This window comes from Eptatretus burgeri, chromosome 1 (genome assembly GCF_056783735.1).
Source record: "Eptatretus burgeri isolate ZD-2024b chromosome 1, Ebu_testis_v1, whole genome shotgun sequence".
Classification (NCBI taxonomy): Eukaryota; Metazoa; Chordata; class Myxini; order Myxiniformes; family Myxinidae; genus Eptatretus; species Eptatretus burgeri.
In genome coordinates, this window is record NC_140961.1 from 53966592 (window position 1) to 53981462 (window position 14871).

Consider the following 14871-nt stretch of genomic DNA (forward strand, 5'->3'; position numbering starts at 1 on the left):
AAGATTGCATGAATTCTGTCCATTTTCCATGTTCAGGGAAAACGAAAAAATTAAAATCACTGGAAAGAATGGAAGACATGAAGAAAAGTTTGTTTTTTTGAATGTACAGGAAGATATGGGCGAGGCAGGAGATAGCAAGAGAAGACTTTTTGGTTTCAATGAACGATTCGGGGGGGGGGGGGGGATAAAAGAACAAAGTAAGCACAAAATTAAGATGGAGGTGGGGAAAGGGGTGAAGGAACCAACTATGTGGAACACAAATGATTAACACCACATATACACAAAAGAGATGTCGGGGCAACAAAAGACGTTTCCAATGCTTACAAAAAAAAACACAACAAGGGCACTCTTCCACATCGCGACATCACCAGATATGCCTCCGCTGACATTATTGCATCATTATACATACTTGTACCAAGTTTGATTTAAATCCCTGAACCCAAGTTCAAAATATTAAATAATTCTGGATGCCAGTACATGCGTCCAATCAGGTCGAAATTTAAAACATACATTCCACATGTCTACAAGATCAGAAATGTGATGCTTCACATCGATTGAAGTGATTCAAGAGAAAGATTATTTTTAAAGATTTTCCTTCAAACCAATATTGTTGCCAGACCATGTGACCTATTTATTTATGAACACCCTGGTATCCCCAAGGCTTGAGGAACATGAAAGTGAAGTTTCCCCTTGATCTGTCAAGCCATTCTGGAGAAGATTTTAAAATGTTTATTCTTCAAAAGTAAAATAATAATAAAATAAAAAAACAGCTGCCAAACTATGTGACCTATGACATCACAGGTGGATAACGTTTTGTTCCTCATGGGTAGGCGATCATACCTGCAGTTTCACCTCAATCTGTTCACCCGTTTGAGAAGATTTTTGAATGATTTATGATAAATACAATATGGCTGCAGAACCACGTGACCAATGACATCATAATTATCATTAAAAAAACAAATATGTACGAGTAGTCGCATCGATGTTGAAAATTGCATGTCAATCGGATAAGCAGTTGCAAAGAAAACAGAATATTAGCATGGATGGACATACATATACATACAAACAACCTGAAAACATAATGTCACTGGAGGCATAAAAAAGTTTTGGGGTGAAGGCCGAAAAAGACACACACACACACACACACACACACACACACACACACACACACACACACACACACACACACACACACACACACACACACACACGGGAAACTAGTGTAGTATGGAATAACTGTCATTGAGGCAGACTGAAAAAGAAGAATGAAGCAGTAACACAAATAAAAACCGAGAAAGCAGTGAACTCCCAAGGAGTGTAGTTAACCGGAAACATTTTACAATTGCAAAGTGATGCATACGTCAATTACAACACAAGGATACTACCAGATAAACTGACCTGCAAAACGTAACTTTGCAGGAGTGAAGCAAATCGAGAATAAAGACCATAGAAGCAGAAATGGAATTCCAACTCATCGGGTTTTTAATTTAATTGGGATCGAGATGGGAGAGGAATTATTCAAAGCAATGAACTACATTGCAAAAGAACATACATGATATTCCATTTGTCAAACTATTTGAGGACCTGAGTACAGATGGCATCCCAACCCGTTTCGAATATATGTATATATGTATGTATGTATGTATGTATGTATGTATGTATGTATGTATGTATGTATGTATGTATGTATGTATGTATGTATATATATATATATATATATATATATACATATATACATATATACATATATACATATATACATATATACATATATACATATATACATATATACATATATACATACATACATATATACATATATATACATACATACATATTCATGGCAAGACAGCTAATTTATGGTCTGGTTAAAAACTCATGTTCAGATAGGAAGGCATGTTGGGGAAAAGTGATGGAGGAGGAGTTTTGTACAGAGCAACATCAAGCCAATCAGAATGGACAAATTCACAAACACAATGCCATGTAGTAGTAAGTGACAAGTTTAACATAAATTAAAATGACAAGGCACCAACTCCAACCATAAAAAAGGTATAACCAGCAAAGCACAGTACCTGAAACGGCAGGTTCAGGTTGTGACGACGAATCGAGGAAGGACCAGGAATCCACGGCGGTGGAGAAAGAAAACGGGAGCGACGAAGTTGGAACAGCAGTCCAAGGATCAGGAACAGATACTTCACTTTCAGATGTCATGGCGGATGGAGATCGAGTTGGAGGCGAGACTGTCCAAGGACCAGACGTTTGGTTTTCGCATTGCACTGTGGGTGGAGCTGTCGGCAACCATGGACTTGGCTCAGCAGCAACCGGCAAACTAGCTCCTGCCATTTTCAGGTATTCATGGTTCAAAGAAAAAGTATCAGAACATACATCTTTAATCTTCAAATCAAACAAATTCATTATATTTAGTTTTCCTGTGTTAAAATTAAAGAATCAAATTAGCCAGATTGGCATTAAAGCCCTGCTGCTTGCAATTAAGGAAGCCACAAAAAAATTTTTACAATGATAATCACATCCATTACTAAAAGGTGTGTGTGTGCGCGTGTGTGTGTTATTTTAAAAAAAAAGTATAATAGGACAGAAGAAAGTAATAAACATTTTTTTTTTTTTTTACAATTACATAAAGATTGGTATTCCCGTCAGTGAAGTGACAGGTCATAATATATGCTAGAAAGTTTTGGAGGGGGACAGAGATGGGCTCCACTTCCCAAAATGTTTCCAAATTGGATTGTGGAACAATAGTGGTAAGCACTTATTAGAATTGTCTAAGGTAGGCCAAAACCTCACTCACCTATGGCAGCCCAAGGTGAAGGAAGGGGTTCAGTGGGTGCTTCTGGGAAAGCAGGTTGCATTCCCCATGTCTTTGGTACAGTCTGGACACAGTCAGCAGTAGGAGCACCCAGCCAAATGCCTGGAGCAGTAGCTGGTGGAGCTGTAAAGACGTCCACCAAGTCAAGGAGAGATGACTAAAGGAAAGAGAGAGAGAGAGAAACAAGTCAAACAAATTTTTACTTTGGAACATTTCAGGATCAAATCCCTGAAACAGCTGGCACAATAACTTCCAGAGCAAGCACCCAATTGCATTTGCCCAATTCAAACCTTCAAAAATGAATTGGTTGTGTTGGTTACAAATGAGTTTCGTTACAGGCGTTTCACCAATGCATAGGTTAAAGCAAGAAGGCAAATGGAAAAAATTAACAAAGCCATCACACAAAATCGATCACAAATGTTGAGAAAGGGAAAAAAAAAATACCGACCAATTTGGCAATGTGCCATGTTCAGACTTAGATCCCGAAAGAAAATCCATCAATGGATGAAAAAAAAAAAAATCAAATCAACTCAAAGCCAATGAGTCGCTAATTATCTGGTATATTTCTGCACGAGATGCAGGGTCACAATGCTGTCAAGCTAACGTTTCCCCACACAAGTGACACTGATGGTGAAACTAGTTGGAAATTACATGTGAATATGACCCGATAATGTTCATGAGGCATTTTCAAACTTTGTGCTACTACGAATCGGTGAACACTACGATTTCATGGAAAGAATGTCATGTATTCTTCTGAAGATTACATCACATCTCAGCTGTTGTACTGTATTCTTTATTTATTTTTGATTCCACATTTGTTGCACACAGCAATTTAGCTTTTAATGAACATCGTGCAATTTTATTATGAAACATAAAACTCAAGGTAGGTAGCATTTTCAACGATACGTCTCGTGGGAGCCTTAATCCCACGAACTTCATCGGCCCAAGCCTTGCCCAAATGATTCAAGAACAAAAAAAATATATATATATATTTTAAATAGGCCAATGTATGATCACAACCAGATGGGGAAAAACACCCCAAAGCACAGAAAGCTTGCCACACTGTTCTCATTTCCTACATGCTGCTCCAATACAAGAAAAGCTTTCCTTGCCATATTGTGCTTCTTTTGATTCCTCAAGAAAGCAATTTTCAAGAAGCAAAACATAACTGATAAAGTATCATAAATCAAGCCATGCAAAAAGTGGGGAAACTTTTATGACCACATGCACAGTCATCTTTAACGAAAGGCAAAGAGCCTGCATAAAATTGCAACATGTGCAGCATCGCTGCAAATGGAGATGCGCCAGTGTCATGGATGCTTGCGTGACGGTGGAAGCTGCCATTGTATCGAGTGGGTAATCTATCTTTTATTCAAGATGTAAACTTGCACAGAACAGCCAACTCGAATAATTAAGCAGCAAATGCCTCCCTGTACAAAACTATTAAGGGTATTAAGAAAATAATCCAGATAACTGAAATAACACATGACCAACATCGTGATGAAACAATCTCTATGAAAAGACAGCCTGGTAAGATCTTACACAATCACAAATAAATCCCAAAGAAAGGCAACATTGGATTCATAACAAAGTACCTTAATGCATTGAAAAAATGGTTTGAGTTGGGGGGACGGGGGGACAAATTAAACAAGAAGGGCACTCGGTAGAGCGCATACCTCTGCCACGTAATACCTGATCCATGATAACATATCTGGCACATTACATTTTTGAAATATCATTCTACATCTTGTTTTTGGTCCTATCTCTCAATGGTGAAGAATCACTTTAAAAACTGAAATAATCTCATATCCAGATCCAGATTCGGATCTTCACCAATATCGAATCAATTTGTCCTTGCCTCATATCCAACCTGTCCACCAAGTTGTTCAATACGATCCTTCAATCACAAAGATGTGCAGCCCACGAACCTAGCATCACACGAGCACTGAAATTTGTAAATAATATTACTTGTATTGGAGGTGGGGCAGAACATCTTTTTGGACTAACAGAAGGAACTGGCAGATGGTGAAAACTACTTTTGATTGCACAGCATAGTAAGAATGGGACACTGTTTGATCTGGTTTTCAAACCAGTGAGACACTGCTTTTCCAAGGTAGACGAAGGTATCCCAAACATTTACCAGGTCCGATGATAGAATTCCTTGATCGGTTCAGGAATTTGTATGTATATCTATTGATTACTTCTTCAGGATACACATTATCAAGAATAATAGTCTTGATGGTCTCAATTTCAGAATGGAGTTTATCTGTGGAGCAGATCTTTCTTGTTCTAGTGACCAATAATACCAATCAATCCAATTTTGTATCTGGAGGAACTGCAAGTCCCACCTTGTATATTGTCCGGAAAAAGTAGCCTAACGGTAGACTGTGAATTTATTAGCATCGGGCGATTTCTCAACGAAGACGTCCAAGAAGGGAAGTATGCCGCAGCGTTCCATCTCGAAGGTGAACTCGAGGGATGGATGGAGAGTTCATGCATGCCAAGAAGACTTCACATGCTGAGGTTGACTTGAAGACAGCAAAGATATCATCCACGTACCAATAATTAATAGATGGAAGGGGGTTGAACTCGAGGATGTGGATCTGCAAAGGAACGTTTTTCAAAGTAACCTTCAAAGACGTTTGCAAACACAGGGCCGAGAGGGGATCCCATCGCAACATCATCAATCCAAGTATTCATTGAAACTGAACTTGACAGAAAGGGTCACCATATTCATTAATTCAATGAAGATAGACTCAAGAGATCGGTGGAGGTTGCACGCAGATTTCAATCACTTCTATCAGTGGGACATTCGTATCAGTATCAATAGGACAACACAACTGAACATGACCACACATCTCGCTTGGAGAAACAAATGACGAAAAGACTATTGCAACTGCAAACAAGGAGACCTCCCTGAGAAGGTTTACGACACAATTAGACCTGTCGGATCGCAAAGACCTCAGATGTATGGTCTACCAGATGTATAAAGATAGTGTTCCTCAACGGTCGATCCTTTCAATGACTGGCTGTGCACAACATGAACTCACCAGATGGTTATGTGAACTACTGCAGCCAGCACTGGGCAATGTCTCAGAACATGCAATTGCGGATTCCTTCACTTTCGCAGATGCCATACAGTCCATCACACACATAAACAAGAATTTCACAATGTGCTCATATGATATCACCAGTCTATTCATGAATGTCCTACTGACAGAAGTGATTGAAAGCTGCACGCAACATCTGCATCATCGTGACTTGACACCTCCACCAATCTCAGAGTCCGTTTTCGTTGAATTGATGACTATGGCAACCCGTTCTGTCGAGTTCAGTTTCAATGATTCAATGTATACCAAGATCGACGGTGTAGTGATGAGATCCTCTCTCGGCCCGGTCTTGGCATCTTTGGCAAACATCTTTGTATGTTGCTGTGAAAAAACAAGCCTTTGCAGATCCACATCCTTGAGTTCAACCCCCTTCCATCTATTATTGGAATGTCGGACATCTTTGCTATCTTCGAGTCAACCTCAGCATGTAAAGTCTTCTTGGCATAGCTGAACTCTCTCCAGCCATCCCGAGTTCACCTAAGAGAGAGAACGCTCCGACATACTTACAACAGAGGAAGAAAGGTCCACTCCACAGATAAACCCCATGCTGAAATTAGGACCATCAAGACTATTCTTCTTGATAATGGGTATCCTGAACAGATCATCAAACAAGACACACACACCACACCTGAACCCACCAAATAATTCTATGAAGTATAAACGGACCAGGAAAATGTCTTGTATACCGACGTCTATCTTGGAAAAGCAGAGCGTCTCAATGGTTTGAAAACCAGATCAAACGGATGGTGTCCCATTCTTATCATGCTGTTCAATCATGAGTGATTTTCACCACCGACCTGTTGCTTCCGTCAGTCCAAAAAGACGTTTTGCTCGCCTCTCATACAAGTAAGAATATTTACAAATTTCAGTGCATGTGATGCTTGGTATGTGGACCACACATCTTCGAGATTGAAGTATCGCATTGAACAACACGTCCCTTTGGGGATCAGATGGGGTCTGTCAACCAAACGGAGACAATTAGCTCAGGCCTGTAAGAATGTACAAAGACAGACAACTATTCCCTGTGCCTCTGCAATTGGTTATCATCTGCTGAATAATCCTCAGTGTGTAGAGCAATATCATTGGCTGGTTTAAAATCCTGAGTAGAGGATACAGTTTAGCTCACCTTCATGCAATGGAGGCCACATTCATCAGGTTAACCAACCATTTTCTTTGTAGACAAATAATTTGTCTGAACTTTATATCTCTTTTGAATATGATGGCTTGACTGACAACTGTACGACAGTCAACGTTGAGTCATCATGAAAACCACCGGCACCCCCCCCCCCTTCCCACTAGCCCTCAGCTAATTAGCATTACATTTCGGCCAGTTCTTGGTGATTCATCTCCACCTAATCATTATTCATGATGCTCTGTGGTTCCACCAATCAGGTAATCTTGTCATTTCTCTCAACCAATCAATGTTGAGGATATTACATTTTAACTTTATAAGTGAGAGTTTGGTGCTTCTTCTTCATCTGCTCACGGTTTTATCCTGAGTTCAAGTCGAAAAGCTTTGATAATGTCCATTTTATTGGTATGCATAATTATCATCAAAACATTCTAAATGAGTAGTCACTCCGATGGTGAAAATTTAGTGTCAATTCAACAAGCGGTTGCAGAGAAAAAAACTCATGTTGTGTGCGGACAAGCCAAGGACAGACAGACAGACAGACCTAAATGACCCCAAATGCAATACCCTCTCCTCTGGCAAGGGTAATGAGATGTGCTTTTGAAAAACTAAATTTAAAAAAAATCTTTTTTTAAAGAAGAGAAAAAGGACGTAAAATTCAAGATTATGGTGATTGAATGCAACAATGACTGAATAACATCAATTTAGTAGTCACTGCGCTACAAATACCCCCGAAAAGTCTGAGAAGCCCGAATATCAAGAGCACAATGAAACAAAGCAGATGTTCATGGTACAAATTAATAAAAACTTCAGTAAATAATTGAGAGAATTCAGTGAAACAGTCGCATAGTGCTACATTACACCTCTAGAGGATGGTGCAGAATGCACAAAAGATGATCATATTGCAGCAAATATGGAGACCATCTCATATTGCATACATAATGAGATGCTTATCCACAAAACACAATTTAAAAAACATTTTTTGCTGCAATTACCTTTTGGATGAAACCAAGGTATGAGAGCATCCACCATCTGCTCATTTCTACCAAGCACAATGCATTGACATTCCTGTTTTTCCTTTCATTATTCCATTCTCAAATGTTTGAAGGTTACATTCAAGAGAACCACAATTGCCTTGTTTGCATCACAAGCAGTCTTGAGAATAGGAGTGTGAACCTCCCTTTGGTCTAAGTAAACAGAACCTGGTGAAGCCTTTGCACCAAAAGGTGGTGGTGATTGAGAGGATAGATGAAGCATTCTTCGTCTCTCACATATACAAAAGTTTGCTGCGACATCCGTGCGGGGCATTCTTAATGTGAAATGGTCAACAAAATGCAGGTCTCGTTTCATGCAATCCAGCATCATCATAATTACAATTTGAATAAGCATGTCAATTGGCCAGATAGATCATAAGAAATAAAGTAAAGTTTAAGCAGCTTTATGATGCTGTTTAACCTTTGGTCATGCACGAAACTCAAGTATATTATACAGTAATATTTTTCTACAAAATGTAGGCTCATGGAAGAGTAACAAGACAGTGTACACAAGGAAACTAACTCACAACTGGAAATTTTAGAGACAAAGCAGGACTACATTTTTCATTTTTGCAACATTATGTTCCTGGAAAGCAAATCTCATTTATTGTGTTGCTTTAAGTGCACAGTGTTGCTGTGCCAAAAACTAAACTGCCTCAGTAGGGCATGACAAAAAAAAAAACTCTCCACAACAAGATACTCCAACACCAACTAACCCCCAAATACATGTACAATTGGCGAAAAATATTTCCTTGCCAATTCTATAAAATAAAAGATTGTGTTTTGAACGAGTGTGAGCATCTTGTTAGGGTTAGTCCCTCCCCCACGACCTCATCCCACCCCCACCCCCTCTCCTGTTCAGTGGTTTGGGTCTGCTTGATTGCTTGAGGCCCTTCAATATCAATCTTGTCCACTTAATGCATCATTTGTCCACCCCATGCATCCTCTCCTGAATCACTCCCCCGCCCCAACATCCTTTGTTTGCCCAAGTCTCTTTATCATGGCCTTCCACTCTACTGGTCCTTATCCGTTCAGCACACGAGTTCTTCCATGATCTTTAACTGCATATACAAAAATAAATAAATACATTAAAAAAAAAAAGGTGCAAAGGGTGCTTTCGTCATACTTGAGTTTCCTGCACGGTTTTTGACAGATTACTATAGAGCACACTAAACTACGTTTGATTATACAGTCACATTCCAAAACTAGAAAGGCACCCATTAGAGCACATACCTCCACCACACAATGCCTGAACCATGAGAACATAATCGGGCCCAATACATTTTTGAAATATGCTATATGTGGTTTTTGGCCCCATCTCTTAATGGTGAATAATCACTTTTTTAAATTCTAGTCACCAGATCCAGATTTTCACCAAAATCGAATCAGTTAATCCTTGTCACACGTCGAACCTGCCCCCCAAATTTCATCAAGATCCATCCACAACTTTTTGAGATATCCAGCACACAAACAGACAGAAAGGGGTGAAAAAACAACCTCCTTCACCTTCAGTGGCGGAGGTAATAAGTACCGTCGGACCCTGCTATTCGTAGACCCGATGTATTCACAGGTCATGAGGTGACCTGCTTCATCATTAATGGTTTAAAAAAAAATTGTTTTTTTATAATATATATATATATATATATATATATATATATATATATATATATATATATATATATATATATATATATATACAGTATATACAGTATATACATGTATACTAACACTTCAGGACTGGTCTCCGATATGCACCTGGGAAAATGGAAATCATCCATCACAGCATTACATAACCAGAGTTGGTGTCAAAGCCACCCAATGCTCACCTGTTTATACATTTATCGTTTTTAAAAGACTAGTCTAATAATATTTTTTATAAAGCATTGCAGTGAAGTATGATCGAAATAATTTTAAAGCAATATATGTATATTGTAATCAGTAAAAAAGTGTGGTAGATGAAAACATTAGAAAGGAAATAACTTGCACCAAAAACTTTAACATTTTCACGCTCACGCTGACTCACGCTCACGCTGGGGGTATCGCTATAGCTCTTTGCTCTTCGAACAGGTGAGCTAAAAAGGTGTGGGGGGGGGGAACAGATCCCCTTAACTACAGCCCAATTAGCTTCCTCCACTTCCAATAATCAGCAATGTCATGGACCCCCTCATTACAGTTGACAAAAAAACTCATTCCTTTTCTCCAACAGCCTCATCTCAAACAATCAATTCGGATTCAGACCTGGTCCCTACCTTAGACATGCTGCTTCTAGTCTCCCAACAATGGTGGAGGCCCTCAATATCAGACATGAGATCAGGGCCGCCTCTGGACATATTTCGCTCTTTTGATACAGTCTGGCATCCCGCCTTGCTCTCCAAACTGTCTGCCTATGGAATCCAAGGCCAACTCCACTCTTGAATTTCTGACTTCCTCCACTCTCATGGCCAATGTGTGGCTCTCAACGGAACCCTTTCATCTTCTCTCCCTGTCAAGGCTAGAGTTTTCAAGGCTAGAAACCCCCAAAGCACTGTTCTCCACCCCATATTATTTCTAACCTTCAATGATCTCAATGACTGGAAAATGTTCTTCATCTCTTTGCTGATTACTACACTCTGCCATGACATCTCATCTTTCTGACAGACAAGCAGCAGCCTTTTCCCTATCCTCAGACCAAGACAAAAATCACAAACTGGTCAAACAATTTTGTTTATGTATCCATATTGTTCACCCTTTGCATTTTTCCCTTACCCCTCCCTCATTGTTACCTGCATCTCTTGTTTGGCCATTACAGACTACTTTCTTCCTCCACCTAGCTGTTTTCCCTTTCTCCTGCTATTCTCTTTATGTTGTGTCCTGATTTGTTCTGCATAAATCACTCTTCCACGAGCCCAGACAAAAAAAAATACATTGAACTGCCTCGATATTCACAGCATTTTTCAGGAACCCTGCAAATAGCAGGGTCTGAGTGCATTATTCATGGAGCATAATTCCAAAGGACGCTCTGAGATGAAAAGTTTCAACATGGTACCATGGAACCCAACAGTGCGTAAATCACCACCATATAAAATGCAGGCATTTCCCAATTTGTGGAGTAACAAATCCTTAGTTGCAATTATATTTCAGAGCAAAATGCAACACCACGTGTAAGGTTAGTTCACCCTCTCTAAAATGTTTTTTTTTAAAAAAGGGCTCATCAAAAACTCACTCTTAAAAATACAATTGAGTTAGTCTTGACTCCAGAACATGGTGTCAATATGTGAGTGCCTGCACATGCACAGGATTTATTCATCTAGGAGCTCGACGATGGAATAAGAAAATAGGAATAAAAATTAAAATGATTAGGATTGCTCACACCCTCAAACAATTTCCTTTTAAATTAGGTTTTCTGGGTTAATCTGTTTCATACTCTCATCCGAACAGAAGACTCGTGACATGTTGAGCTATGTGGTTCAAATCCCACATCATTTAGCTTCGTCTGGTAAATGTCTTGCAAATCTCACCAGAATTGTCATTTCCCAAAGGAGTAAGCAATACAAAATTAACACAATCCACCTTTTAAAATAAAAATAATAATAATACTACTAATAAAATAAAAACATTAATTAGTAAATGCAAGTTTGCATTTTGTGCCATTTGCTATTTACAATAATAACCATCTCTTTAAAATTCTACACGTGCACACAAAAAGGTCACCGTGTTCTAAAGCAGCTTTAGACACCTTCCTCTTCTTTTACACTACCGGTCAAAAGTTTTAGAACACCCCCATTTTTCCAGTTTTTACTGAAATTTAAGCAGTTTAATGTTGCAATGCACTCTGAAATTAAAGCAGAGAACAAACAAACAATTGCAGATAAAAAATAAATCATGGAATAGTTTTGTTGAACAAAATTTATTCTAAATTTTTGACTTGTTAAAGTAGCTACCTTTTTCAGATATAACAGCCGAACGTACTCGTGGCATTCTTTCTACAATGGAAATCAAATATTGTTCAGAAAGTTCTTCCCAACACTGTTGCAGAAGTTCCCACAAATGTGTTGCACTTGTAGGTTTCTTTGCTTTCACCCTTCTGTCCAGTTCATCCCAAACCAGCTTGATGGGGTTTAAGTCTGGAGACTGTGCTGGCCATTCCATGATTTGAAGCCTACCGTCTTGTTCTTTTCTTCTGAGGTAGTTCTGACATAGCCTGGAGGTATGTTTTAGGTCGTTATCTTGCTGCAGGATGAACCCCTGACCAACGAGGTATCGACCAGAGGTTATTGCATGGCACTGCAAAATGCTGTGGTAGCCCTTTTGGTTCAGGGTGCAAGTCGCTGACTCTGGATCCAGCAAAAGAGCCTCAGATCATCACGCTTTCTCTTCCATGTTTGACAGTTGGTATCACACACCGAGGAACCATCCTTTCGCCGACTCGACGGCGTACAAAAACCCTGCGTGATGAACCGAAGATTTCAAATTTTGATTCATCGGTCAATAAGACCTCCTTCCAGTTTTCAATAGTCCACTGGCGGTGCTTCATGGCCCAGGCAAGCCTCTTTTTCTTATTTTGCAATCTTATCAATGGCTTTCTTACTGCCACTTAACCTGTCAAACCTGCAGCTTGAAGTCTTCTCTTCACAGTTGAAACTGAGACTTCCTTACTTCGACCAGTGCAAAGCTGTGCTTGAAGCTGCTGTCCTGGGAGCCACCTATCACGCAAGCTGTTCACTCTCAGAAACTTGTCTTCTGATTGTGTTGTGGCTTTGGGTCTGCAGAGCTTCCTTCAGTTTCCAAGTGCCTTTTGATGGTGTAAGGAAACTGTACTCACTGACACCATGGCCTCCTTTGCAATTTCTGTAAAGACCTACACTTTTAAGGGTTATAATGGTCTTTGTCTTCCTTTGTTAATTGTCTTTTTCTCGCCATTATGATCGCAATATACTACTTCCTGCAGTGCAATATTGTCCAATTTTTGCTTCAGAGGGTGTAGCAGCAGTCTGTTCCAACACTGCTTTTATACAGACAGAGGGTTTGTAACTAATCAACAAAAGTTGGGACACCTGTAGGAATTGTTTGCAACTTTCAAGGCTTAATTTACTTCCATTGCTTCAGAACAGCTGCAGTTGCTAACCAATTACTTGTTCCCTGAAAAGGGCCTTTTTTAACAACTGAAATTTACATTATTTTTAAGTTTTTGGTAACCTAAACTTTTTTTTAACCTCTGGCAATTTACCGCTTAGCTTTGTACCATTTCAGGTTATTCACTGGACTTGAACTGCTTAAATTTCAGTAAAAACTGAAATTGGGGGTGTTCTAAAACTTTAGCCCGGTCATGTACATTCAATAGCTTCTGTTAATAAACTAATTTTTTTTATCAAGGCAGAAACATTGCAGGTGATGCACTACCATGCATCAACCCCCTATCCCCCAATCCCTTCCAACCACAATGACCTTACCTAACCTGGGCCTCTTTCATGCAAGTCACTGTTCTCTCCCCTCATCCTTTCCTGTTCGTTCATTCATCATTCCCTTACTTGAGCTCTAATATGGCTCCACTGTTTGCCTTTTTTCTCATGTGTCACCTCTTCTACAAGTCTGGAACGAGCACAAAAGAGGAAGGAAAAAAAACCCACATGAGGGGCTAATCACCAGTCTCAAAGGCAATTGCAGGCCAATGTTGCCCCATTCCAACAAGAGGGTATTTCAGTTTTGAGAGCCCATGGCCAGTGTTAATCCCAAGTGAAGGCCATTATTGCCAAAACATCTGAGCCTTTTTTTATTTTTTGAACACGTCTCGAGGATAATCCCGCACGTGGCAAGATGGAGGTGACAAAGCAGTTTGGTAGGAATGCAGTGGTTTATATTTTATTTATGTAGACGATGTGAAGTAAAATGGCGCACAAAATCCTGGAGGGGTTGACGTGGACTTCGGTGAGCGAAAGCTCATGTCGCCATAGCCTTGCACATTGTCCTAATATCCCAAATAACTGGGGTATTAGGTGAACAAATGAACGAATATAGAAAAACTGGAAACAAAAGTGACACTTTGCATATTGGCTGAAGGTCCCAAAAGGTATACCCGTCTGTGGGACAATCCTTGTGAGTGGAATGGAAGCTCAGCATTGCGTTTTTAAAATTGATCGTACTTTCCATCCAATATTGGTTTTGACGATACAAGAACAGGTCTGCTGGTTTTACGAAACAAAACAGGACAAACCCGTGAAATGCGGGTTGCTTGCTATCGATGCAACCCCATGAAATGCCATCAGCAATAGTAGGACAACAGTTGCAAGGAGTTCCTGTGGGTTTTGCTTTGCAAGTCGTGACAGCATTTCCATTTCATTTGGGTTGTAGAGGTCATCTGAAATCAGAATAAAATCATTACCTGATGACAGCACCACAAAGGTAGCAAGTCAGGAATGTTGAACGAGTCAGCACATTATAGGAATAAATCTACAGTATCAAATCAGCATGGTGAGGATGTGAAGATAACTCGTGCAAGATTACTACTCACCACCACAGAAAAAAACCGTCGAGAAAATTTACTCTTCAAACACCAAATCATCATCCAATTCTACCAATCCATTTATTCCACAAATTGGTCAATGCAGACAAGACAAATGCATAAGCATTTGGATGTGAACAAATTAAAGCTGAACCATGGTGCAATTAGATAAATTAATTGCAGACCTCAGTGGCTGGCGGAGAAGGTGATGAATCACCCTTCTGACTCTCTTCAAGAGCCATCTTCAAGCGAAGATCATCACCACGGCGCAGCCTCTCCTCCTATTTAAAACA

The 14871-nt window shown here is 39.6% G+C and overlaps 1 protein-coding gene across 6 annotated transcripts in view; it reads right to left on the reverse strand.

Annotated features, from left to right (window-relative positions):
- LOC147034506 (epsin-2-like) overlaps positions 1-14871 on the reverse strand; it is a 118109-nt gene that overhangs the window by 23713 nt on the left and 79525 nt on the right. For all 6 annotated transcript variants that reach the window (XR_015059074.1, XM_085884510.1, XM_085884518.1 and 3 more), the window contains 3 exons: positions 14764-14859; positions 2807-2981; positions 2073-2336 (listed from right to left, as the gene is read on the reverse strand). Coding sequence is in view for 5 of the 6 variants with exons in the window: in XM_085884510.1 (XP_085740636.1) it covers positions 2073-2336; positions 2807-2981; positions 14764-14859 (535 nt within the window). In the remaining variant the exon portion in view is untranslated. The remainder of the gene's footprint in view (positions 1-2072; positions 2337-2806; positions 2982-14763; positions 14860-14871) is intronic.